Source organism: Syngnathus leptorhynchus, chromosome 2 (genome assembly GCF_054491065.1).
Source record: "Syngnathus leptorhynchus isolate UIUO chromosome 2, UIUO_Slep, whole genome shotgun sequence".
Taxonomy (NCBI): Eukaryota; Metazoa; Chordata; class Actinopteri; order Syngnathiformes; family Syngnathidae; genus Syngnathus; species Syngnathus leptorhynchus.
The window spans coordinates 2,605,751-2,631,369 of NC_141196.1; the positions used below are offsets into that span (position 1 = coordinate 2,605,751).

General features: G+C 44.2%; 5 protein-coding genes across 9 annotated transcripts in view; 4 read left to right on the top strand and 1 right to left on the bottom strand.

Annotated features, from left to right (window-relative positions):
- nlgn2a (neuroligin 2a) overlaps positions 1-4,187 on the bottom strand; it is a 54,152-nt gene extending 49,965 nt beyond the window's left edge. Inside the window, exon 1 of the mRNA XM_085904912.1 lies at positions 4,050-4,187. The gene's annotated coding sequence lies outside the window, so the exon portion shown is untranslated. The remainder of the gene's footprint in view (positions 1-4,049) is intronic.
- A 5,008-nt stretch (positions 4,188-9,195) lies between these two features.
- tmem256 (transmembrane protein 256) lies at positions 9,196-10,218 on the top strand. Of its 2 annotated transcripts, XM_085905646.1 has the most exons (4): positions 9,196-9,473; positions 9,557-9,594; positions 9,678-9,758; positions 9,998-10,218. In XM_085905646.1, exons 1-4 carry the CDS (start codon positions 9,395-9,397, stop codon positions 10,139-10,141), a joined length of 342 nt encoding a protein of 113 aa, XP_085761772.1. In that variant the 5' UTR covers positions 9,196-9,394; the 3' UTR covers positions 10,142-10,218. The 2 variants fall into 2 exon arrangements, with proteins under 2 accessions (XP_085761772.1, XP_085761773.1); XM_085905647.1 differs by lacking the exon at positions 9,557-9,594 and having other exon boundaries at positions 9,377-9,473; positions 9,633-9,758.
- A 1,221-nt stretch (positions 10,219-11,439) lies between these two features.
- On the top strand, positions 11,440-15,366 carry tmem102 (transmembrane protein 102). The gene is made up of 6 exons (XM_085906385.1): positions 11,440-11,716; positions 12,609-12,820; positions 12,904-13,242; positions 13,319-13,512; positions 13,597-13,809; positions 13,922-15,366. Exons 2-6 carry the CDS (start codon positions 12,619-12,621, stop codon positions 14,513-14,515), a joined length of 1,542 nt encoding a protein of 513 aa, XP_085762511.1. The 5' UTR covers positions 11,440-11,716; positions 12,609-12,618; the 3' UTR covers positions 14,516-15,366.
- A 1,115-nt stretch (positions 15,367-16,481) lies between these two features.
- LOC147060080 (major histocompatibility complex class I-related protein 1-like) lies at positions 16,482-19,638 on the top strand. 2 transcript variants are annotated; one of them, XM_085906403.1, is made up of 7 exons: positions 16,482-16,649; positions 17,473-17,736; positions 17,842-18,120; positions 18,241-18,549; positions 18,629-18,739; positions 18,812-18,829; positions 18,908-19,632. In XM_085906403.1, exons 1-7 carry the CDS (start codon positions 16,586-16,588, stop codon positions 18,934-18,936), a joined length of 1,074 nt encoding a protein of 357 aa, XP_085762529.1. In that variant the 5' UTR covers positions 16,482-16,585; the 3' UTR covers positions 18,937-19,632. The 2 variants fall into 2 exon arrangements, with proteins under 2 accessions (XP_085762529.1, XP_085762530.1); XM_085906404.1 differs by having other exon boundaries at positions 16,574-16,649; positions 18,629-18,829; positions 18,908-19,638.
- Positions 19,639-20,695: 1,057 nt separating this feature from the next.
- LOC147060081 (major histocompatibility complex class I-related protein 1-like) lies at positions 20,696-24,916 on the top strand. 3 transcript variants are annotated; one of them, XM_085936105.1, is made up of 7 exons: positions 20,697-20,855; positions 21,684-21,947; positions 22,053-22,331; positions 22,454-22,762; positions 22,842-22,958; positions 23,031-23,048; positions 23,126-24,916. In XM_085936105.1, the coding sequence occupies exons 1-7, from the start codon at positions 20,792-20,794 to the stop codon at positions 23,152-23,154; spliced, it is 1,080 nt and encodes a 359-aa protein (XP_085792231.1). In that variant the 5' UTR covers positions 20,697-20,791; the 3' UTR covers positions 23,155-24,916. The 3 variants fall into 3 exon arrangements, with proteins under 3 accessions (XP_085792223.1, XP_085792231.1, XP_085792240.1); XM_085936114.1 differs by having other exon boundaries at positions 21,684-21,920; XM_085936097.1 differs by having other exon boundaries at positions 20,696-20,855; positions 22,842-23,048.
- The last annotated feature ends 703 nt before the right edge of the window (positions 24,917-25,619 follow it).

A 25,619-nucleotide genomic window follows, 5' to 3' on the forward strand; every position in this document is an offset into this window, starting at 1 on the left:
CCCGGTTCCCTGTTCCGAATGTTTATTCCAGATTAAAGTGTATGAGGTGGAAGTAGAAATCAGGCCCACCTAACTTGCAGGCTTTGAAATAGTCTCCTCAATTCCTTGCCTACAAATCCCTGGAGTGGGAGCCCAAATGGAAGGAGGTGGTTTTACTTTGGTGCCGAGGAAGCTCGACTTTACTTTCTTCCCCGCGTCTCCACCCTCAAGAGCAAGCAAGAAAGCGAGCGGCCGGCCTCGCCGTCCCCGTCCAATCCTAGCAGCTGTTTCCCGGCGATACATCCCAGCGAGGCAATCTGCTTTGCCACCAGCGTGTGATCAAGGTTACACTCCCTTAGCAGGGCTAATTAGGCCGACAACAGCCCGCATCTTTCTTCCTCTAATTCGAAACTGCGAGTCCGTACGCCTTTTTACTTCCCCCGCGTTACAGTCGTCATTTTTTTTCTTTTTTCTTTCAACCTCAGGTAAAGATTGTGCCGATGTGACTCATGAAGGACACGGCGCGAGCTTCATTTTTCCCACCGGAGTGATAAAGCTTCGGGCCAAGTAGATAGGCGTGTGCAGTAAAGTTCAGCGTGAGTCGCTGACATTTACGTGCCGACTGCTACCTGCGCAAAAACAGATTCGGGCTAAAAAGCCCGTCTGGCGTTGGGTAACATTTGTCACCAAAGGACATGTTCCGGCCTCCGAGCGCCATAGATTAATGGTTCAACAAACACGAGTTGTTTTCTCTGAGGGACGGCGGACACTCATATAGCAAATATCAAGGCCGAAACAAAATGTGCATTTCCTTCAAGCGGATGCCCGAAAAAAAACAAAAAGAAAAAAAAACCGAGATAGCATCTCTGGCTTGTTTTCGCACACGCGTGTCGCTGTTCATCCTCCGCCGATTGTGACAGTGACAACTAGCATCACGGGCTGCTCGGCATCAGCTGAGCGTGAAACTTCGACGCTGACGCCGAGGCGCTCGTTCTTCGCTGTCAGCGCATACACTCAAATTGGCTCCCCGAAAGGAGGCGGGCTGATTCTTCGACGTGAGAACCGGCCTATCGCGTTCATTATGATCTGATATCCTGACAGCGGAAGCCCGGCGGCACTACGACGCATCAATGAGGGGGGGGCTTGAGATGAGCTAATTGTTTGATGCAAAGTCTTAAGGTGCGTTGAGGGGGTGGCACCGTAAAATTAAAACGAAGGTGGTGAAAAAGTACAAAGCAGGAAGGCTCGAATATTTTATTTCAATGTTCCCTTTGCAACTTGGATATATTAAAATGGGAGCTCGGACAGGCTACCGAAATTCTCCTTCCCTACTCGTGTTGACTTTCTGTACGTCAAGGGTGTCAACCTCATTTTTGTTACGGGCCGCATCGTAGTCATAGTTTCCCCTCGGAGGGCCATTATGATCGTCAAAGGTAACAAAACAAACTGATGAGTAGTTTTGAAATCAGAGACGAGTAAAAACTGTTCAAATATTTTAAAAAGACAAATGGTCATGAAAATTGCCAGCAATATCTCTCTTTTTTTTTTTTAAAGTGAAGACAATTTTTAGTTTTAGTAATGACATAAAGTCCATACAAAATGTGTCTTTGCGGGGCACATAAAATGATGTGGCGGGCCGTATCTGGCCCCCGGGCCTTGAGTTTGACACCTATGCTGTAGGTTAAAAAAAATGCTCTAAAGCAATGTCAAACAAATTTTTGTCGCAGGCCGCATAGTAGTCATAGTTTCCTTCGGTGGGCCATTATGACTGTCAATTCAAATAAATGTACATAACGCATTATATTCAGTATAAGCTTCAAAACAAACCGATGAATAATTAGTTGTCAAATCAGAGACTAGTAAAAACTGTTCAAATATTTTTAAAAAGTTTTTTTTTTATTAAAGTGAAGATGATTAGCAATTTTCGTATTGACACATCAATTCAATTTGTCTTGGCGGGCCACATAAAATGATGTGGCGAGCCGCATCTAGCCCCCGGGCTTTGCGTTTGACACCTGTGCTCGAAACGATGATTAAAAGAGCTGTCGATTACTCGATTCATCGATTCAAGGGTGGTGGTGGCGTTCGGGGGGGGTCTGTCAATCAATCCCATCGGCTATCTCGGCAGCCACTTGCCACCTCGGCATCTGTGTCACGCTGAATCCTTGCAGGATTGTCGGAGGTCCGTGGCGCTGGCTGCACGTGTTTATCTCTTTGAGCAGAAGCCCAACAAATGTTCATTGATCCTGGCCGATGTCAGCCGCTTGGAGCCAGGGTGGCGAGAAAAGAACGGCGGAGAGTTCAAGCCACCCTTTTAACGAAACCACCGTTGACAGGATGAGCGAGTTCGAATAAAACGTTGGAGAATGAACCAGATGTTTCTTTCACGACTTTCCTGGAAGCTCTCAATTGATTGTTTCTGTAGGTTCTTTCTCTTTTCTAAAAAAAAAAAAAAAGCAACCGCGATTCCTTAAACATAGCAGGGTCCAATCTAAATGCGTTCCCGTTAAAAACATTCATTCAACGGACAACGCTCGAGTCTCTCCAACAGTTCAGTTTGCAAAACTGCAGTGCAACAAGCCAGTCGAGGCTCATTTTTGGAAGCAGATGAAAGCGGCGGACAAACACGCGGTGAGCACGGAAAGCAGCGAGCAAACGCATCCAGAAATGATGACCAAAGACGATAAACACAAAGGCCCTCGCTGACTGCACACTTAAGTCTCATACATCCATATTGTCTTGAAGGGTGAAGAAGCAAGGCGCTTCCATTTAACGCCTAACGTGTTAGCGTGCACGTCAAGCGCTTACACGATGCGAAGGAGCACTCTAGTCTTGGCCGAGCGATAAAATAAATATTTATGGTGCAAAGCAAAAATATACCAAATAGTCTTTCACCTCTAATGTGGTTTCTGAGGACAATCATTGCAGCTTCCACACCAAAACAACAAAGGTTTCTTTTAGTGAGGATAAAGAATATATGCCTGTGAGTGTTGTTATATTAACAGTCTAAACCAGGGGTCGCTAACCTTTTTGAAAATGAAAGCACTTCAGTGTTTCTTGAGTATTGATTAATGCAAAGGGCAACCAATTTAAGCTATGAATAATTACGATATTGCTCTAAGTGAAGACACTCATCATGTTAACGATTTAACAAGGCTGAGAAAAGATAAATCTCAATATGCAACGCTGTTTAAATTTTCAAGTGATCATTTCCACAACGTTGCGAGAAAATCATAATGTCCAAGCAGTGGTGAGTTATTTTTAGAACAGGCCCGTGGGATCCTCATGAGGACCTTGGGGGGGGGGGGGGAAACCACACCCGGTCCAAACGTTGACTGACCCATTTAAAAAAATAATAATATGAAAATCTAATTACATTTCTCCCTCCACTCAATATTGCCATTTAACATTTGATGACTTTTTCAAGGATTTTGACTCGGCTGTCAAAACCACGCTAACCATCCAGGGCAGGTGAGCTGCATTAAAGCAAAACAAAACAAAAAAAAAGGGGGGGGGGGGGGGGGTGAGTGCCAATTAAGCAGAGCCAGGCTGCGGATGAGAACAGAGGTCTTCTTGTCCCCGCTGAATCCTGTCATCTAGCATTGCCCCCGTTGATCCGAGCGGGCCACAACAGACAGCAGCCTGCTCGGCATATCAATGCGGACCATTCTTTGTGCCGCCGTGCATCTATTTGTACGCTGCGTGCTTTGCGTTTTAGGGGACAGTGTCCTCAGAGCTGTGGTGTTTCCTGTTTTGAGTTTCCTCACGCGGCCCACAAACGAGCTCTGCGTGGACGTCAAATACGAGCGGCGTGCCTCACACACGTCACACCGCAGTGTGCACCTCCATGAACATTGGACCAGGGCAATTTGCATTGAAGTGAATGAATAAAAAGAAGACATTTCGCTATGAAGGTAGATGTCAACACATTCCCGAAATATTATTGAGTAATCATTGCACAAATTATTCAGGTAAGCCTTTCTTCGACATACACAGATGTGGGTTTGACAGTAGAAGCAGCAAAGAGACCACACGGTGAAGATGAAGATGTGTGAAACACTTGATCCTACCTGTTAATTTGGGATCCCCAGGTGCTGGTGGAGAGCCAGGTTCTCACTGATGTCCTTTCTTGTCTCCTCGGATTGTGTCCTCCGCTTGCCAAAAAGTCCATTCAAGCAGAAGCGTTTATAGACTGACTACAAAAAAAAAAAAAAGCCCGAATATATATATATATATATATTTTTTTTTTAGAAATTAAGGAAGGGGAGATGAATCCACTAATAAAAAAAATGACAGCAGTGCCTCCCTTCTTGAGTCGAACCGGGCTAATGACACCGGAGACTGAACCCACACACAAACATCAAAATGGGTCTAAAAAAAAAAAGAATTAAAAAAAAAGGGGATAATCAGCAGGAGGCTCTACGTATCCGTGCACGCTCAGCCTCCGTCGTCTCCTCCAGCAAGACGGCAGCACATTCGTTCATCGTTTCACCGCCTAGCAGCTGGGTCCACATCGGGTTCAATAATTCGAGGCCCGGTTGAGCCACAACAGAACCGCCGAGCGGCGTGGACGCGTCTGCGGATACATCGCCGATCAGCCACCTGCAATCAATTCAGTTTCAGCTCGGTTGTTCCTCGTCCTCCGCGTCGTCGTTGTCGTCGCCAATTCTCTAGGACGGAACGCCAGAAGGGTCCAAAAGAATTCTGTGCAGTTTCCTGAACAACTCGCGATCAGTGCTTTGCCAGCCGCTGAGGTGAACCGCCTCGGCTCGCGCTCCCGTGACGTGCGCGTCTTCGCTAGGCACGCCCCCGCCGTGCGGTGCACGCGCCGCAGTGTCCTCCTCCCGAGCGAGAGCGGGTCGCCATGGCAACGCTTGCCTATGACCTCAATACGACAGCGTGTGATCCAGTCTCAACATCCTTTGGGCGGATGGAAACCATTGGGGCTGAGGAATCGCTTATATATTTCTTCTTTCTAGCGCCATCAGCCACTCACATTTGCTCCTGTGTCGTTTAAGGAACAGATGTCCATTTTGTAGTTTTCAAAAAAGAAAATTCAAGTGCAATGAATAAAAAAAGCAAAACGAGAATAAAAATAAAAATAAAAATAAATAAATAAATAAATAAATAAATAAATAAATGAATGAATGAATGAATGAATGAATGAATGAATGAATGAATGAATAAATAAATAAATAAATAAATAAATAAATAAATGAATAAATAATATCTTGGTCCTCGAGGGCTGATCATATGGCCTTCAGCATGCTTCAGTTCCTGAACTCATCACCGCAGATGGTAAAAGCTGCGTGTTGGCAACACCTGCGCCTCTGGAAGCAACACAAGCACATGTGTGGATTACACAGGCGGCAGTGAAGCCAAGCGTCGGCCTCCTCCACCAGTCGCCGGGTTTACAACCTGACATAGACGCCCCTAATCATCAGATCACACTTAGGGTCTGATCCACAAAAGGTTTGCAGATCCAAAAACGAGCTGTTCTTAGTAAATCAAGCCTTTTGACTTCAAAGTCTAGATAAGACGAGTTCACTTCAAAGTCCAGATAAAAATCCTTCGAAAATTACTGTTTCGTAATCCACAGATAGCACGGTAGGAAAGGTCCACTTTTTTTTTTTTTTTTGTCACTGTAGCAAGGCGCCAAACAGCCAAGGGGACTGGCAAACCTACTAAGGTTGAATTGATATCATATGAGATTGACCTTTTTTGAATCATCATATCATTAAAATCGGTGCACCTGTTCACATCACTTCCAGAAGACAGAGGAAAGAATCTGGACTATACACAGATCCCATCAGAGCACATGCGGCGATGTCCTTCCATAAGATAGAATTGGGTCGAGCATCACAATGATAACGGGTCGCCTGGGAGAAAGCTGAGTCCAAACGGCCCGCTGCCGTCCCTCGGCCGCCCCCGCTCGGAGGTACAGAGCTTCGACGCTTGAATGCGCCACTGTGGCTGCTTATACGATGTGATTGCAGCACACACACGGATAGATGGATAGATGGACAGAGAGAACCTCCAAGTTATGACTTGAGGATCCTCCAGGGTCCCCAGCCCTTAGTTTGAGACCCCTTATGTTTCAAGGTCTATTTAGCGGCGCTAAAATTCCCGCAGCTCCACTGAGAAAAGACCTTGACAGCTCGATTTGGAGCCACCATTGGGTAATTTGTGTTTGCAAATGCTCGTCGCTGCAATCTTCTAAAAAGCATTAACCTTTCAGCCCCGAGCTGGTTTTCTGCCAGCTTCATTTACCTTTCGCCGAGTTGAATTCATGACAGGCCCACAAAAGGAACCAACATCCCCACTGCCATCAAAACGCGAAAAAAACAGACTATTTAATATGTTTATAAGCTTGCGTAATCACTCCCCACCCCCCCCCATCTCAATATCACTGAACTCCTCTTCCTGTACTCCCGAGCCCGTGAAGAAATTTTTCCAGTTCAACAGGCTAGCTCAGCAAAATTGACGAATGACTTTTAATGTATTAAATTGGCTGGATGCTTTTATTTCCTTTGTTTTTAATCGCCGCCTCGTAGAAGTGCAGCCAAGACGAATCTGAGGGTGCGCTCATTTCAAGAAGGAAATAAAGGGAAAATCAAAATATTCAGGCCGAGCGCACGGTTAATTGAAGCACTTTGGATGTATAGAAGCTTGCAGCTGGGGATGTAAAACTTGCCCTCCTTTTCGCCTCCATTACACCGACTGAGCGGCGCCGCGTTAAATGAGGGAGCCGCACTGGTCACGACACGCCTCATCAATATCTTGGCTCATTTGTGAATTTAGGAACCATCAAAGCTTACTTTGGGTTTAACCTTCTCGCAAGGTAAGCAATGACAGATTATTTGGTATTCCAAAACAACATGTTTTTTTAAGCAGGCTCGTCATCATATAGCCTATGGAAATTGCAGCATCACTTCCCGAGATGGGAGTTGGCGTACAAATTAAACTGGATTATGTAGAAAATACATTTCTTCCCCCATGATAAAAAAAAGAAAAAGCCCTTGAGTTTCCAAAACTAGAAGATGGACATTTTGGGTTTAATTGATGCCAGTAGCGAAATTGCATCTATTTGCATTGAACTCCTTTGAAGAGCCATGTGGATGAGCTTAAGCAGGCTGCTAATTAAGCCTGCACGGCGACATGGGGAGCCTTCTGGAACTGAAACTCAGGGCGTGTGCCTGTGTGTGCGCGCGTGTGTGTGTGTGTGTGTGTGTGTGTGTGCACGCATAACAATTATTTGAAGTGATATATATAAAAAACAAAATATATATATATATATATATATATATATATATATATATATATATATATATATATATATATATATATATATATATATATATATATATATATATATATATATATTTTTTTTTTTTTTTTTTTTTTTTTTTCTTTTTTTTTTAAACATATATATATATTTTTTTTTAAAACATAAATATATATATATATATATATATATATTCCCCCATTTAGCTGGTGCGGTTTATATTGAGTTGTGTTTTGTAGTCCAGCAATTACGGTAACGTAATCTAACTCAATTACAATGAAAGTCAAGGATCAGTAACTTAACAAGGTCACTTAAGTAATCACTAAAGTAACTAAGTGACTTGTTGCAAGGTAACTGCGGAGACACTGGACAACACACCAGTGAAGATCAGTTAGTTGACTTGCCTAAGGCCGTTTTCAAAATTCAAGAATTTTTATCCGCCATGTTTGGAATTTGATTTTGGTACATCACAGCCTCTGTTCAACATTTAGGCAGGCCGTTTTGGGCCGCTGCGTGTGAGTTTGTGTTTATGCCAATGACCGGTGTCGGCTTTGCGCACACAACAGCCTGAGTAGCGAGACAAAATGTCAGTGGACAGGCCCGTGTCTCTGTCGCCTCTCGCAGCGTCCCCTCCGAATTCCTTCGGAACGGCACGAGCATCTGACGTGAACAGCGGTGACACACATGCCTGCATTTTTTCGGGTTAAACGTCTCCAAGTCACCATAACTCACAAAACGTAAAAAAACAAGGCCAGGATTTTGATTGTATTCGCTTGCTGCACAAAATGGCTCAACCTTTGTGCATTACATTTGTTTGTCAAACAATTATTGCTGATATATAAACATTGATATAATAAAGTACATTATTAATCCACCTTATAGATAAAAATAACATGGAAGTTGGATTTTCAAATCAGCCCCAGATTGTTCATTACAGCGTTGTTGTTGTTGTTGTTTTTTTAGAACAGAATAAGTGTAGAGAAAATGAATAGCTGGAAAAAGGAGCTTTTCCGCAAGCTTGGTTAACAGTCAACAGTGACGGGCTGTGACTCATATCAGGCTTGATTCTAATCCGGCTCTCATTAAAATGTGTTAATTGAATTGCTTGGTCTTGTTGCTGTTTCAAAGTCACCTGAGGACGACGCTTGGTGACACTGGGGCCCTCTCCATGCTGACACGCTTACAAGCGCAACAGCGCCTCCTTCTGGTAAACTCTCCGCAGGAATTAGTTTGTCAATAATTGGTTACAAACAATAAAAGTAAGATAAATACTGTACATCCCCTGCAACAATTAAGCCTCTCACTATTTTCCCTAATTGCACATGCACACTGATAACTCCTGTGCGCCGCTTCTTTCGTGCTGTGGCAGTTTTGGAAGATTAAATATTCACACAGAGGACCGTGGGCTTCTATAATGCTGCCATTCTATGAATAATACATTTCGAATGTGAATTCTGAAAGAAAGCACACGGTGTGATTAATGTGATGATTTAATTCCCTATAACGTCCAGGACAGATAATGGTTGTTTTTAACTGAGTGACGTTGATTGACAAACATTTCACGTTACGTGCACTTTGTGATTGTGTGAATTAAAGTTGGCCCTATTGCACGAAAGAATACATTTAACTTGGCAAAAAAAAAAAAAAAAAGTGTAGTAAAATATCCATCTGAATTCAAACCATGCTATTAAGTTCGCATTGAAACAAAATAAAATGAATCAATTGAAGTTATTTTCTCACACATAAATTTGAATCTATGAAGATAGAATTTTCCTAAAATAATGAGGGCGGTTTGAAATAAAATTGTGTGCGGGCAATCCTTCTATACTTATCTTAAACGTCATCGAATAGCGGAAGCGGAAGTAAGTTCTCCCAGTGCGATGTTGTTGCATTCAAAGACCTTGTAAAATTACAATTTTGCAATGTTAATGTCCAACCCGTGGGCGTTTTCATGAGTGGGAGGCATAAGTTATCTTGATTAAGTTCTTAACTTACCACAGGAAGTTTAAAACAGTACACAATTAACCGACTTGCTACGGGGTCGTACGGCTTCTTTTGGCAAAACAGAATTACGTAAAGGCAACGGCTTTGCCTACTTCCGGTGCTCCGGAGGTTCAAAACAAAGCGACCATGACCGCTGTTGTTGTCCGCCGCCTCGCTGCTCTTTCTGGGGCTTCGGCAGTGGCACTCGGGGCATATGGGGCGCATGGTAGGAGTTCCATATCATCCAACTTTGCTACTTGTTTATTGGCTGCAGTTAGGTTCACATAATGTTTCACTTTATCTTTGCAGGTTTTAAACACAGTGACCCTGATGATTACCAAAGAGTGGTACGATGCGTTCTTTTATTGACAATTTGTTTTTTCAGATGGACAAACTTAGTCTGACCGCTCTTTCCTGTGTATTTGTGCAGCTATTTGAAACAGCTAACAAGTACCATTTCTACCACAGCCTGGCTCTGCTGGGTGCTGCTCACTCCAGCAAACCTGCAGTTGTGAGTTAACTTTTCAAGAAACTAGAAAGAAGTCGATTTGAAATATGCCTCCGGTGTGCAAAATAGGTGATGGGAATTCAGGTGTGCCAGTTGAATAAAGTGACAGCTCCTCAGCAGGGGGGTTACAACATGTGGCGTCATCCTAAAGTTTTATTTTTGTCCAAAAAGAAAAAAAAAAGCTGTCTGGAGCTTGTACGACACTGCATCATCTAACGTATCCTCTCTTCGTCATAACAAAGGCCGGCACTCTTCTGATCGCCGGGATGGGGATGTTCTGCGGATCGCTCTACCACCAGGCCATGACGGGAGATCCCGGCCTTCGTAAGGTGGCCCCAATGGGAGGCATGGCGATGATTGTGGGCTGGCTGGCGCTCATTCTCTGACCTACTATGTGTGTGTGTTTATAATGTAATAATGCATGTATAGACTTTGATGTTTGGAATAAAAAATGGGACTTACTTGGAACAATTTAAGTGGATGTGCTCACCTAAATTTTTCAGGTTTTAAAGTAAGACCTCGAGGGTGGTTTAGGTAAGATAAGATGCACGGGCAGCCAAATGAAGCTTCATATCTCATAGGCACATCTGGACTTTGCCATATCTTCCAGTTACACCCTAAATGCTACAACCCTGTCTCAAATGATGATCGTGAGCTCCTCATGCAGCTACTTAAATGATGGTCAGCGCCAGTAAGCTTCCGAATTGATGATTCCTCACTTGAGCGGACACCAATGTGAACTCTTTTATTACCAATCATCTGGCCTCTATTTGCTGCAGCTCAGGGATGATGACCTAAGTGTGTGCGCACCAACAATAAATGACAAATAAATCCCCTCCACAAGTTTGGTACAGGTAGACTAGTGTGTAGCACACATGTCCCTAGATTTTCTAGGGAAAAAGCATGTACATAAATTAAGCCAAGCAATGTACAATAATAAAATACCGCTTTTGTGTCAATCTGTGGCACATTGGGGACAAGGAAGTGAAGGGAGTAGCTTCATTTAGTTTGGCCATAGCCATGTCAAATAGAAAATTGTTTTGCTGCCACCTTGTGGCACCTACTGGTAATTAGAAACCTTTTATTGGGTGGGCGTCAACCGGATGGAGCAATGAGTTAGAGTTGGCCAGGTTTTTGAGCGTGAAATTTCAATTGGTTCAATTAAAAGTCAAGTCAAGTTTATTTGTATAGCCCTAAATCACAAGCAGTCTCAAAGGACTTCACATCGACAATCAATTGACAATTCTTCTCAAAGTATCCCCTGATCTTGGGCTCCCAAAAGGGAAAACTCAAAAAAAAAAAAACCCTACCAGAGGAAAAATGAGAAACCTTGAGAAGGAACCACAGATGGAAGGATCCCCCCTTTCAGGATCACCAGGCTGCAATGGATGCAAAGAGGGCATATAAAATACTTAATATGGAAATCAAAAAGTGGATGTCCAGGCCAAAACCAAGAGCTGTCGGAGGTGCCCTCGATTGTAATCGGTAATCCGCTGCACTTCCCTCATGCTGAATTGGTCCACAAGAATATTTTTAATTAAAAAAAGAAAAGTCTGCACATATTTTTCTCATATATCTTTGATTAGGAAGTGCTGGCGAAAAATGAAGCCCCTTCTAACATTTAAGTTGCCCATCCCTGGTTTGACCCTAATTATATGTCGTGTATAACCAATAGTAGTGGTGGGAGCCAATCCACGCATTCCTGCGCACGCATTGAGCCTCGCCTCGCCTCGCCTTGCCTCTCCTCGGAGCGCCTTCTCAGTCAGAAGCAGCAGCTTGCTTGCGTGCCACCCTCCGCCGCTTAATCCCCCTGGGCTGGATTCTCCCGGGGAGCGAGCCGGAAAAGCCGTTTTCTAGCCGAGCGGCGCTCATCGAGGACTTGTTGGAGATGACAGCTGACCAGGGCGGACTGAGACGTAGGCAGCGAAGCAACCCACGCCGAGGAAGTTGCCGTGTGACTGGTGTGCTTCCTTCCCAGCTTTAGGTTGCGTTCTTGTTTTGCTCTTGCGTGATTGTGAAGCTTTCCGCTTCCCACTTGGACCCCCGCCCGTGTCAACCCCCCCCCCCCCACCTGTCAAGTTAGCTAGCATGCTAGGTGGCTAAATTGGCTAATAAAAGAAATGAGCAGCTGTGGATGAAGTCAAACGCAGACTGTGGTTTGTCGACACCATTCTCTTCAATGATGTCACGCATAGTACGCCTCTATTAGCAAGTAGCCACATTAGCCAGAGTGCACTCATGCCAATAGGGCTAATTAGCTTTGCGATTAGCTTAGCCATCTTGCTAATTTAGCAAGTTAAGAAGGGGCAAAGGCCGTGTTGTTGACAAGTCGAATCGTGTTGCTGACGTTGCACTTCTGTCTTTTTTGAAAACTCTCATTGCATAGCGTGGTGGCTCGCTCGGATATTACGATGCTCACGTAGTTTGATGTCATGTCCACCAATGCGAATCAAACAAAACTTGAGATGACTTTGGTTTTAATTTTGCAAATGCACCAAAAGGTTGAAATGTCCCACATTAAAGTCTAGCATAAAAGCAACCAGAGTACCAATGAGTATTTAAATGTGTAAACATTTTTTTTTTTACTTATAAATAAACTTGACTTGATTTGACGACCAATTTATTTAAAATGTTGACACCTCGTTTATCTTTAAAGTTTTACCCTCTCTAAAGTAAATAGTCTCAGACCTCCAAGGAGGCAGACTAATTCAATTTTAAAGGGTTAATTAATCCATTTAAAAAGAAAAAAAAAACTTTTCAAATAATCATTCATCTAACGTTGCATTCGAAAGATTATTTCCAGACCTTCCAAAAAACAAGAGCTTGTCTTTTGTATTCGTCTGAAACCCTCAGTGCTGACCAGATGGAGTCCCTGATGAGCGCTGTGTCACCTCGCTCCCCGGCGCCCGGCAAGAAGCTCTCTGAGGTGGACTTCCGTTCCGGCACGACCCTGGAGCAGCTGTCCACTCAAGTGTCGGAGCTGGTCCTACTGGAGCAGGGTGGCTTTGGCGACCAGACCGCCTTAGAGGTCCACACGGCCAAGGATTTCATTTTCAACATGTTAGGTGCGTCAAAGTCGTTTGCTCATCCTTGTGAGGTTTCAAGTTGAGGGAGTGGAAAGAAAAAAAAAATGCCATTCTTTCTTCAGGTTTAGTCCAGAAGGTGGATCAGCGCCTCCCGGTGGCCAATGAATACCTGCTGCTGTCCGGAGGCGCCCGAGAGGGCGTCATAGACCTGAATCCGGAGGACCTGGGCAACTATGCCAAAGGTGCCGACTTTGACCTGGACTTCACCCTCCTGGTGCCGGCCCTCAAGCTCCACGACCGCAACCAGCCCGTCACGCTGGACATGAGACACTCGCCGCCGTGCCACTCGTGGCTCAGCCTGCGCCTGTGCGACTCCAACATCTTGTCCCGCTGGAGCGTCTGCTGCCAGGAGGAGAGCGGACTTCCTGCAGAGGAAGATGAGGAGGAAGAGGGGGAAAGTGGTAAAGAGAAGGCGCAAAGCTAAGCTGAAGGAATTTCGTATTCATCGTCCCTTCCTTTTCCTTTTTTCCGGCGTAGGAAAAGGCTCTATCCCGTCGCTAGACTCGCCTCAGTCTCTGGATGGGTGCTACTTCTCCCCCACCCTGGTGACAGACTGGTTCTGGGGGGTGGTGAGCGAGGCGGTGGACGAGCTGCGCCGAAGCCCCCAGAGGGGCATCCCCACCCCGGAGCGACTGGAGAGGAACGGACCACTTGTGAGCATCATCCTTCAGGTAGCGGCCGTGGGCTCTTTGGGAGTGCCGTAGAACCGAGTCGGGCTCCTTCAAATGACCGAGCGGTTTCCCAACCTCGATCAGGCGGGCTCTAGCAGGGTGCTGTACGACCTCCTGCCTGTGGTGTCCTTTCGGGGATGGCCTGCCGTGGCTCAAGGCTGGCTGACGGCGAATCATTTCTGGGACGGCAAAATCACAGAGGAGGAGGCCATCGCGGGTTTTTACTTGCTGCCTTACTGCTCACCGCTGGGTGGGCGGCCCGACCGGGAGTGGCGGCTGGCCTTCTCCCGCAGCGAGGTACTATTCAGTATTTGTTATTGTGCTCGAAGAAAAAAAAATATATATATATCGATAGAAAAGATACTCCGTCATAAGGGTTCAAAGGATCCATCTCGGTTGTGTAATCCAGGTCCAGTTGAAGAAGTGCATCCCGTTCCCCATGGCGCAAGCTTTCCAAGCCGCCAAGGCGGTGCTGTCTCGCATCCTGGGCCGTCCCCGTGCAGGCCTCAGCCTCTACCACCTGCGCACGCTTCTCTTTTGGGCCTGCGATCGACTTCCCTCCGCCTATCTGTCCTGCCTCGACTCGGACACGCCCGGCCGTCTCTTTCTGGGTCTCCTGGATGACCTGGCGCATTGCATCCTGGGTAAAAACTGCCCCAACTACTTCCTACCACAGTCCAACATGCTGGAGCACTTGACGGACAGCCAGGCTCTCCTGGTGGCCCGGAAACTAGCCCACGTGCGCTCCGATCCCAGCGAGCACCTACGGGCAGCTCTGGACCAAGCCCGTCAGGCGGGCCAGCTCAAGAAGGAGCTGGCTAGCAGCGCCAACGGCTCTCCGGGGCACCACCCCGTCAACGGCATCATCTCGCCTTCCGACGACAAGCTGGCCCAGCGTTTGCAACAGCTGGTCACCGAGAACCCCGGCAAATCCATCTCGGTCTTCCTCAACCCGGACGACGTCACCCGGCCGCACTTCCGCATCGACGACAAGTTCTACTAACGTCGCTTGAAGATGGAGGAAGGAACCGAAATTCCGTCAACAAGCCCGGATCCCGCCGGGCTGTTGCCAAGGCCATTGCCGCCGGGGGATTCTTCTTGATCCTTTTCCCATTTTATGATCAGCGTGTGATGTTCACAATCAGAAAGCAAGAACAGCGTGAGGACGATGGACCCGAATGTAACGTAATGGCAGAGAACCTTCCGAGTCTCTTCTCGTTAACGTCCACCGACGTTTCACTTCTGGTCGTCTTTCTCAGGGGCTGAGAATCCTTACGTTGCCAAACGGAAGCTCTTCTCTCGTTTCGATGGACAACGGAACCTACCAAAGACAAGCTCGCACACAGGAAGCGGCCACAGCTTTTGTCATCCCCCCCCCCCACACACACACACACACACAAAGTGATTTCTCTCAAAGTAGTGTCTTTTCTTTCATCCAGTGTTCAAGTAACATAATTTTAATGTAATGACTTGATTTTATACGGGGTGAAGAAAGGCACAAGTTTACAAGACTGAATCTGTTTTCTTGCAACAAAGCTGCTGTTTCTCTTCAAGTTGGATGTGTTTACTGCTGAATTGTTAAGCTACCGTGTGTGCGTGCGTGTGCGCTGACTACCAAAGCGTGCAGAATGTCGACTGCGGTGCAAAGACAAAATCGGCGCTATTTTCTTGGTCATCTCGCTGCTTTTCAGACTCGATGCGTTCATTTTAATATCTCCAAAGTGCTAATCATGATTGTTCTCACTTTGGGCTGTAACAAGACTGATTCAATGTATTTATTCTTATCACTTGATTCTGAGGGCTTTTTATTGATCAGTTTGAGCTGAAAGTATTCAATAAATAAAGACCATTTGAATCACAAAGCATTTACTTATCAAGTTATCATTGATGATGGATGTCAGGAAAAGTGAGGACAGGTCACAGCAGTACTCCAAATCATATTTCAGTCAATAGAGGGCGCCACAAAACCGACACAAGATCTTGTAGCGCTACAACAGATGGAGCAAAACGTATACTCGTCATCCAAAACGAAATTGGAAAGACAGCAAAAGCTTTGCTACAGCGATCATTTAAGATAAGAGTGTTTGTGTAGTTACGTGAACGTCACCACAGTGTTGTTTTAAGTGAATACATTTGGAAAATTTAAAAAAGGACACAAATCAAAGTGGTGCACACCAGCATAAATATGCAAACGGTGAAATATGGAAAAGCCATCGTACATTAATTAAATGTTGAACAGGAGAGTATGTAATCAATAATTAACGTTTCACGATAATGGAAATCAAATTTTATCCAATCTTTCAAAGAAAATCATTATATAACCTCCTGAATATGATAAAAAGATAATCAATACTCAAATGAATTGAATTGTTTTGTTGATATTCATTTATTTTTGTCACATTAAAAAGTGAGAACAGAGTAGGCAATCAGTGATTTGTAACAAAACTGGCCAGAGTTGAATCTTTCACCCAGCGCTCCACGGCGTCCTTGAGTGCCTTGAAAGGCGCCTCACAAATTAAATGTATTATTATTATTATTATTATTATTATTATTATTATTATTATTATTATTACTTTTCCACATGCAATATGGCGGCAAAGTTGACCAACGTTCAGCAATCAAGCTGGGTTGAGGGATATTTTCAATGATAAAAGCCCTCGACGGTCACGTGATTTCACAGAAAGCCCAACTTTAATTTACGTTGTAGTTTCGCAGGCCACCAGGGGCGGCGCTGTTTCAACACGTGGTTTATTTACAAGTATATATCTTTTTTTTTAAGACGCACACGCACTCACTCACTCACACGCACAGTCATATGCGGGAGTCGAACTCATAGTCCATGCACACAAGACAGTCGAGTGTACCACGACAATCTCAGCCATCCCCACACAGTTTATTAACATACTGTTGGACTGAGTGACGTCACCGGCGGGCTGAACTCCGATTGGCTTGAGAGGGATGTAATCGAAGCGAGTCCTACGCATCGCTGTTGTTCCGCGTTTGCTCTCTTGTACAACAACTAGTCGCAACTTTGACGGAATGCCCTTTTTGACTAAAATCGAAAAACAACTTGATGTTGAGAATGAATTTACTTGCATTCTTTGTTTTGGCTGTGCAAATATACAGCGTGAGGTCTGGTAAGTTGTACTTTTTGGTTGATGATCCCAAAGATTGACGCTTTTGATTTAGAACCGACGCAGTCATTATTGTTGATTGCTTTCGTTTTCTCTCGTTGGCATTTTAAGTTCTTTCACCTGAACGCTCGTTGTGTCAGAGTTATACGGGAATACATTGCTACAATTATAAATGTTAAAAATGGCACAAATCAAAGCATAAATATGCAATGGATGAAATGTGGAAAAGCCTACGCACAAGAATGAAATGTTGTACATTTGCAATTAATAATGAACATTTCACAGTCATGGCAATAAAGTTGTGGAAAACGTTGTTTTAAAAAATTTTATAGCCTCCTGAATCCTATTCCATTATTATTTCGATAAGAGTCATCATGTCTCCGGAAATGATATAAGGGAGTTCTTTTGTTCAGACAAGTGAACATTCTTTTAGATGTTACCTGCAAATGTGAGAAAAACTGGAGACACAGTCCAAACTGTCAGCAGGTAACATCTCAAAGTCTTTCACTTGTCTGAACAAAAGGATTGCCTCATATTATTTATTGGATTTTGTTTTTTTTTTGCAAATGAAGGAGAATGGCAAAAGGTTTCTTTCATCAATGGATGTCAATCACTGCTGAGGGGCATTGAATATCTCGCTTAGGGCGTCACACTGAGATCGAACATAACTGGGAGAAAAAAACCTAGGCAGGTTGTCAAATTCAAGTTTGACAAGTTTGGACAAACATGACATTTCAAGTGCTGCAAAGTTCCAACTGCAGGCAGAATCATTGAAAATATGAAGATTGATTTGATCACGTGTGTCATTTTTGTGTTTGTCTTTCAGTCATTCACACGCTCAATTATTTCCACACGGGCTCTCAAGTTGCAAAGCTACCCGAGTACTGGGAGGCCGCGTATGTTGACGGCGTTCAGATTCTGCACTTTGACAGCAACCGCAGGAAAGCAAAAGCCAAACAAGACTGGGTGGACAAAATCACAGAAGATGATCCGCACTTCTGGGAGACAGAGACGGCGAACAGTATTCGTAATGAGCAGGTCTTCAAAGTCAACATTGAAATTGCTAAAGAGCGCTTCAACCAAACTGGAGGTTTGTTTACGTCCAACCTTCTGCTCGTCAAATGAGACTTTTTTGGTCACTGCTGGCTTCTCTCTGATCATCGTCCTCACTGAATCTTGTGCGCCATCCTTTCAGGTGTTCACATGGTTCAGGTGATGGAAGGCTGTGAATGGAATGATGAGACTGGGGAGGTTGATGGTTGGGAGCACTACAGTTACGATGGAGAAGACTTCATATCATTTGAGCTGAAGACGATGAGCTGGATCGCAGCACATCCGCAAGCTTTCATCACCAAACTCAAGCAGGACCAAGACGATGGGTTTAAACAATACCTGAAGAATCACTACACTGAGGTGTGTCCTGTCAAGTTGAAGAAGCACGTGAGCAACGGGTGGGACTTCCTGACCAGAACCGGTACAATGTTCTCTCACACCTTCTCTGCGTCTCTCAAGCTCACACACAATGTCCATCTTTGACGCTCTTTCAAGTTGTTTCTCTTCCTCCATGCACTCTTCTCTCCATCTTTGCGCGCAGAGCTTCCCACGGTGTCTCTCCTGCAGAAGACGCCTTCCTCTCCAATCACCTGCCACGCCACGGGTTTCTACCCCAGGACGTCGGACCTCTTTTGGAGGAAGGACGGCGAGGAGATCCACGAGGACGTGGAGATGGGGGAGACCCTCCCCAACCACGACGGAACCTTCCAGACCACCGCCCACCTGCAAGTGGAGCTGACGCCCGCCGCGGAGGGCCGCTACGAATGCGTGTTCAAACTGGAAGGCGTCCGGGAAGAGATGGTCACCAAGCTGGACTCCAGAAGCATCCTGAGCAACGCGCGCATCCAGGGTGAGCCACGCCTCGGACACGGCTGGCTCGGCGTCACGCCGACAGTCGTTCACGTGTCTGGTTTTGTTGCCGTGTGAAGAAGAGGAAGACGGGAAGAAGGCGGTGGCCATCGCTGTCCCGCTGGTGGTCCTGGCTCTGGTGACGGTGGCGGTGGCGGTGTTCCTCGCCAAGCGTCCCAAAAGCCAACAAGGTGAACGACGACACAAATGTTTGCTCCGTTTGTGGCGATTCCTAATCTCCTTTCGCTTCTCTTCCATTTCAGCCAATTACGCTCCAGCTTGTAAGTGATACGTTTTCCCTTCCTGTTTTGAAAAAATGCAAATGCCTTGAATGTTTTTTTTTTTTAATGTTCCCTCAGCCAGCGTCTCATCTTCTGAACAGGATTGAATGAACCCCACGAAGGTTGAAGGGATGTCTTCTTTTTTTTGGGTGCCACGTATGATTGAATCATTGCGTTCCAACGGAATGAAATATATGGAAATGTTTCATATTTCCAATTGAAATGCAACTGATGCACTTTATTTCAAACTGGGTGTATTTCAAACGCAGTGAGTGTATTTACTTCACTAGTTCCTCCAACATAGCACAAATGGTACGCTCATCACAATTTGCTTTTTTGAATTGCTTTTTGCTAAGCGAGCTACTGATCAATTTGAAATATATTGTACCTCGCTGTTTCTCTACAAGTTGGATGTGTTAACTGCTGAATAATTAAGCTACTGTGTGTGTGTGTGTGTGTATGTGTGTGTGTGTGTGTCTGTGTGTGTGTGTCTGTGTGTGTGTCTGTGTGTGTGTCTGTGTGTGTGTGCGGTGACTACCAAAGCGTGCAGAATGTCGACTGCGGTGCAAAGACAAAATGGTGCGGCGTACACTCGGCGCTATTTTCTTGGTCATCTCGCTGCTTTTCAGACTCGATGCGTTCATTTTAATATCTCCAAAGTGCTAATCATGATTGTTCTCACTTTGGGCTGTAACAAGACTGACTCAATGTATTTATTCTTATCACTTGATTCTGAGGGCTTTTTAATGATCAGTTTGAGCTGAAAGTATTCAATAAATAACGACCGTTTGGATCACAAAGCATCTAGTTATCAAGTTATTATTGAGGATGGATGTCACGAGAAGTGAGGACAGTTCACAGCTGTACTGCAAATCATATTTCAGTCAATAGAGGGCGCCACAAGACCGACACAAGATCTTGTAGCGCTACAACAGCTGAAGCAAAACTTATACTCGTCATCCAAAACGAAATTGGAAAGAGAGCAAAAGCTTTGCCACAGCGATCATTTAAGATAAGAGTGTTTGTGTAGTTAAGTGAACTTCACCACAGTGTTGTTTGAAGTGAATAAATTTGGAAAATTTGAAAAAGGACACAAATCAAAGTGGTGCACACCAGCATAAATATGCAAACGATGCAGCAATAAATTAAATGGAAAAGTCATCGTCCATTAATTAAATGTTGAACAGGAGAGTATGTAATCAATAATTAACGTTTCACGATAATGGAAATCAAATTTTATCCAATCTTTCCAAGAAAATCATTATATAACCTCCTGAATATGATAAAAAGATAATCAATACTCAAATGACTTGAATTGTTTTGTTGTTATTCATTTATTTTTGTCACATTAAAAAGTGAGAACAGAGTAGGCAATCAGTGATTTGTAACAAAACTGGCCAGAGTGGAATCTTTCACCCAGCGCTCCACGGCGTCCTTGAGTGCCTTGAAAGGCGCCTTACAAATGAAATGTATTATTATTATTATTACTTTTCCACATGCAATATAGCGGCAAAGTTGACCAACGTTCAGCAATCAAGCTGGGTTGAGGGATATTTTCCATGATAAAAGCCCTCGACAGTCACGTGATTTCACAGAAAGCAAAACTTTAATTTACGTTGTAGTTTCGCAGCCCACCAGGGGCGACGCTGTTTCAACAAGTGGTTTATTTACAAATATATATGCATATATTCTTTTAAGACGCGCACGCACACACTCACACGCACAGTCATATGCGGAAGTCGAACTCATAGTCCATGCACACAAGACAGTCGAGTGTACCACGACAATCTCAGCCATCCCCATACACAGTGACGTCACCGGCGGGCTAAACTCCGATTGGCTTAAGAGGGATGTAATCGAAGCGAGTCCTGCGCTACGCTGTTGTTCCGCGTTTGCTCTCTTGTACAACTAGTCGCAACTTTGACCGAATGGCCTTTTTGACTAAAATCGAAAAACAACTTGATGTTGAGAATGAATTTACTTGCATTCTTTGTTTTGGCTGTGCAAATATACAGCGTGACGTCTGGTAAGTTGTACTTTTTGGTTGATCCCAAAGATTGACGACGCTTTTGATTTGGAACTGACGCAGTCATTATTGTTGATTGCTTTCGTTTTCTCTCGTCTGTTGCGTCAGCATTTTAAGTTCTTTCACCCGAACGCTCGTTGTGTCAGAGTTATACGGGAATACTTTGCTATAATTATACATTTTAAAAATGGCACAAATCAAAGTGATGTGCCCCTGCATAAATATGCAATGGATGAAATGTGGAAAAGCCTACGCACAAGAATGAAATGTTGTACATTTGCAATTAATAATGAACATTTCACAGTCATGGCAATAAAGTTGTGGAAAACCTTGTTTTAAAAAATTTTTATAGCCTCCTGAATCCTATTCCATTATTATTTCGATAAGAGTCATCATGTCTCCGGAAATGATATAAGGGAGTTCTTTTGTTCAGACAAGTGAACATTCTTTTAGATGTTACCTGCAAATGTGAGGAAAATTGGAGACACAGTCCAAACTGTCAGCAGGTAACATCTAAAAGTCTTTCACTTGTCTGAACAAAAGGATTGCCTCATATTATTTAGTGGATTTTGTTTTTTTGCAAATGAAGGAGAATGTCAAAAGGTTTCTTTCATCACTGGATGTCAATCACTGCTGAGGGGCATCGAATATCTAAAATCGAACATAACAACTGGGAGAAAAAAACCCAGGCAGGTTGTCAAATTCAAGTTTGACAAGTTTGGACAAACATGACATTTCAAGTGCTGCAAAGTTCCAACTGCAGGCAGAATCATTGAAAATATGAAGATTGATTTGATCATGTGCAATATTTTTGTTTTTGTCTTTCAGTCATTCACACGCTCAATTATTTCCAGACGGGCTCTCAAGTTGCAAAGCTACCCGAGTACTGGGAGGCCGTGTATGTTGACGGCGTTCAGATTCTGCACTTTGACAGCAACCGCAGGAAAGCAAAAGCCAAACAAGACTGGGTGGACAAAATCACAGAAGATGATCCGCACTTCTGGGAGAGAGAGACGGCATTCAGTATTCGTAATGAGCAGGTCTTCAAAGTCAACATTGAAATCGGTAAAAAGCGCTTCAACCAAACTGGAGGTTTGTTTACGTCCAACCTTCTGCTCGTCAAATGAGACTTTTTTGGTCACTGTTGGCTTCTCTCTGATCATCGTCCTCACTGAATCTTGTGCGCCATCCTTTCAGGTGTTCACATGTTTCAAAGGATTGACGGCTGTGAATGGAATGATGAGACTGGGGAGGTTGATGGTTGGCAGCACTACAGTTACGATGGAGAAGACTTCATATCATTTGAGCTGAAGACGATGAGCTGGATCGCAGCACATCCGCAAGCTTTCATCACCAAACTCAAGTGGGACCGAGACGACGGGTACAATCGATACAAGAAGAATTACTTCACTGAGGTGTGTCCTGGCGATTTGAAGAAGCACGTGAGCAACGGGAGGGACTTCCTGACCAGAACCGGTACATTGTCCTCTCACACCTTCTCTGCATCTTTCAAGCTCGCGCACACAATGTCCATCTTTGACGCTCTTTCAAGTTGTTTCTCTTCCTCCATGCACTCTTCTCTCCATCTTTGCGCGCAGAGCTTCCCACGGTGTCTCTCCTGCAGAAGACTCCTTCCTCTCCAATCACCTGCCACGCCACGGGTTTCTACCCCAGGACGTCGGACCTCTTTTGGAGGAAGGACGGCGAGGAGATCCACGAGGACGTGGAGATGGGGGAGACCCTCCCCAACCACGACGGAACCTTCCAGACCACCGCCGACCTGAAAGTGGAGATGACGCCCGCCGCGGAGGGCCGCTACGAATGCGTGTTCAAACTGGATGGCGTCCGGGAAGAGATGGTCACCAAGCTGGACGCCAGAAGCATCCTGAGCAACGCGCGCATCCAGGGTGAGCCACGCCTCGGACACGGCTGGCTCGGCGTCACGCCGACAGTCGTTCACGTGTTTGGTTTTGTTGCCGTGTGAAGAAGAGGAAGACGGGAAGAAGGCGGTGGCCATCGCTGTCCCGCTGGTGGTCCTGGCTCTGGTGGCGGTGGCAGTGGCGGTGGCGGTGTTCCTGGCCAAGCGTCCCAAAAGCCAACAAGGTGAACGACGACACAAATGTTTGCACCGTTTGTGGCGATTCCTAATCTCCTTTCGCTTCTCTTCCATTTCAGCCAATTACGCTCCAGCTTGTAAGTGATACGTTTTCCCCTTCCTGTTTTGAAAAAATGCAAATGCCTTGAATGTTTTTTTTTTTATGCTCCCTCAGCCAGCGTCTCATCTTCTGAACAGGATTGAATGAACCCCACGAAGGTTGAAGGGATGTCTTCTTTTTTTTTTGGGTGCCACGTTTGATTGAATCATCGCATTCCAGCTGTATGAAATATTTGGAAATGTTTCTTGTTTCAAATTGAAACGCAAGTGCAGGGAATTCTAATTGTATTTACCTCACTAGTTCTTCCAAATACCGCTAGAGGGAGCCACAAGTAATATCCGCCTCACACGTTGCTTTTTTTCAAGTGATGTATTTTGTGAAGGGAGCTACTGATCAATTTGATATAAGTTTGAGTATCATTTTTTAAAAAAATTGAAATGAGGTTTCTGGTCACTCACTGTATTTTCACTTGTGGATATATAATTTAGCAAGGATGAGCGAGAAAGTTTTAATAAGGAACACGTCTATTTCTGTTGTCCTCTAGAAAAAATCCCATACAAAACACATTCCTATGTACAGAAAAGTCCATGTGGAGTTCATTTTAATATATCTATATATATATATATATATATTTTTTTATCTTCATCATTGATGTGCATTTTGATCAATAGACAATTCAACTTTAGTAAGTAAAAAAAAAAGAAGGAACAGGATGAAGAAAATCTTGTACTTCCTGCCCCCTTCCACATAATAATAAAATAAAACAACATGATAAGTGCAAAACTTCATCATGTTCAAACCAAACACCTCACGTGAAAATATATACAAAACCAGACAAGAAATGACTAAATTCATAAATATAAAGGGAAATGTCGACACTTAGTGCTGTCCATATAATCTTATTGTTCTGTCGTTATAGATTTTTTTCAATTGGAATGTATTTATACAATACTTTATCTCATCGAAAAGAGAAGGTACAAATAGAAATCGATGGAACTGAAATTGAAAGGGTGCAGGCAAACACATTTCTTGGGGTTATAATAGATGACAGGCTGAGTTGGGAAAAAAAATTCAAGAAGCATTGCAGTCATACACAAAGCAAAAGAATGAGTGGATTATCATTCACTTCGGACACTTTATTGTTCACTTGTCTTGGCCTATTTGCATGACTGTGCTGAGGTTTGGGGGAATACTGACCAAACTTCACTACAGCCACTTATCAGCCTGCAGAAAAGAGCAATAAGGACTAGTCATCATGTCAACTAGGTGGAACACACAAATCCACTTTTCCTACAATCCAAACGATTGAAATTCACAGATATAGTATCTTATCAAACGGCGATCATCATGCATAAGGCAAAAACAAAACAACTACCAGAAAATATCCAGAACAGGAATCGGGAGGGAGGTTATAACTTCAAAATCCTAAACATAAGAAAGTTTCTGTATAACTATAACCGGGGTCAAACTATGGAGCGGTCTAAGTGAGGAACTCAAGCAAAGTCCAAATATCCACCAGTTTCAACAAATGTTCAAAACTATGTTGTTTAGCGGGTACAAGGACTAAAAATGCCAAATGGCTACACAAAAGCAAAAAGCAAACAGAATAATAAGTTGAAAGTGTGTCATTAGTTGATTGGATAAACTGAGAAAGTGGTAGGTGGTGTTTGTTGTACGGACTTACATATGACACTTTGGTGTGATTTGTTTTATTTTTTTATCTTTTTACGTTTTTAATATGTTCAAAATATCAATCAATCATTCAATCTTTTTATACCCACATACAGCTCCACAGTGACTTCTATATGGCACTTTAAAGGGTTATTGATTGTATTTTATTTGTATTCATTTCCCCCCTCCTTTTATGTTTTAAATATGTTCAGAATAAAGACTCATCGTTCAAGATTCAAGAAATTTTATTGGTCATGTTTGAGCGTGCCAAACATGGAATTTGACTCCGGTTCATCCCAGCCTCTGTTCAACATCTAGGTTGAACATGTGAAAAATGACGACGATTCTCAAACATCCCCTGATCTTAAACTCCCAGGAGGGCAAGGAAAAACTCAAAACTCCAACGAGGGGAAACGAGAAACCTTGAGAAGAGACCACAGATGGGAGGGTCCCTCTTCCAGGATGACCAGGCTGCAATGGATGCAGAGAAGACACATAGTACAAACAGTGTAGACAACCCAAAAAGGTGTGGAGAGCAGGATGTTATTGCACAGCAATAGGCTGTAGGCTGTAGGAAGAGAATGTCTCCGTGTCTGCTGGTTTTGGCGTACAGAGCTCTATAACGCCGTCCGGAGGGGACTAGTTCAAACAGACTGTAACCTGGGTGAGAAAGCTCTGTAGAGATAGATGTTGCTTGCACCTTTCCTGGTCCTGGACAGGTACAAGTCTTGGATAGATGGGAGGTTGATTCCAATGATCTTTTCTGCGATCCCGATTGTCCGTTGCAGTCTGCGCTGGTCTTGTTTGGAGGCCGATCCAAACCAGACAGTGGTGGAGGTGCGGAGGACAGACTGGATGATGGCAGTTAAAGGGAAATGTGCTTTCAGCGGTTTGCAAACATCTTTTTTAAGGTTGTGTGAAACATATAATCATATCA

Excerpts from the sequence above, each read along its gene's own strand:
- LOC147060081 (XM_085936097.1), top strand. The coding sequence starts at position 20,792 with ATGTTGAGAATGAATTTACTTGCATTCTTTGTTTTGGCTGTGCAAATA. Across the intron at positions 22,332-22,453 it reads GGACTTCCTGACCAGAACCG|AGCTTCCCACGGTGTCTCTC; the intron begins GTACATTGTCCT and ends CTTTGCGCGCAG. Across the intron at positions 22,763-22,841 it reads GAGCAACGCGCGCATCCAGG|AAGAGGAAGACGGGAAGAAG; the intron begins GTGAGCCACGCC and ends TGCCGTGTGAAG.
- tmem102 (XM_085906385.1), top strand. The coding sequence starts at position 12,619 with ATGGAGTCCCTGATGAGCGCTGTGTCACCTCGCTCCCCGGCGCCCGGC. Across the intron at positions 13,243-13,318 it reads GGAGGAAGAGGGGGAAAGTG|GAAAAGGCTCTATCCCGTCG; the intron begins GTAAAGAGAAGG and ends TTTCCGGCGTAG. Across the intron at positions 13,810-13,921 it reads TGGCCTTCTCCCGCAGCGAG|GTCCAGTTGAAGAAGTGCAT; the intron begins GTACTATTCAGT and ends TGTGTAATCCAG.
- LOC147060080 (XM_085906404.1), top strand. The coding sequence starts at position 16,586 with ATGTTGAGAATGAATTTACTTGCATTCTTTGTTTTGGCTGTGCAAATA. Across the intron at positions 17,737-17,841 it reads GCGCTTCAACCAAACTGGAG|GTGTTCACATGGTTCAGGTG; the intron begins GTTTGTTTACGT and ends CCATCCTTTCAG. Across the intron at positions 18,121-18,240 it reads GGACTTCCTGACCAGAACCG|AGCTTCCCACGGTGTCTCTC; the intron begins GTACAATGTTCT and ends CTTTGCGCGCAG.
- tmem256 (XM_085905646.1), top strand. The coding sequence starts at position 9,395 with ATGACCGCTGTTGTTGTCCGCCGCCTCGCTGCTCTTTCTGGGGCTTCG. Across the intron at positions 9,474-9,556 it reads CGGGGCATATGGGGCGCATG|GTTTTAAACACAGTGACCCT; the intron begins GTAGGAGTTCCA and ends TTATCTTTGCAG. Across the intron at positions 9,595-9,677 it reads CTGATGATTACCAAAGAGTG|CTATTTGAAACAGCTAACAA; the intron begins GTACGATGCGTT and ends GTATTTGTGCAG.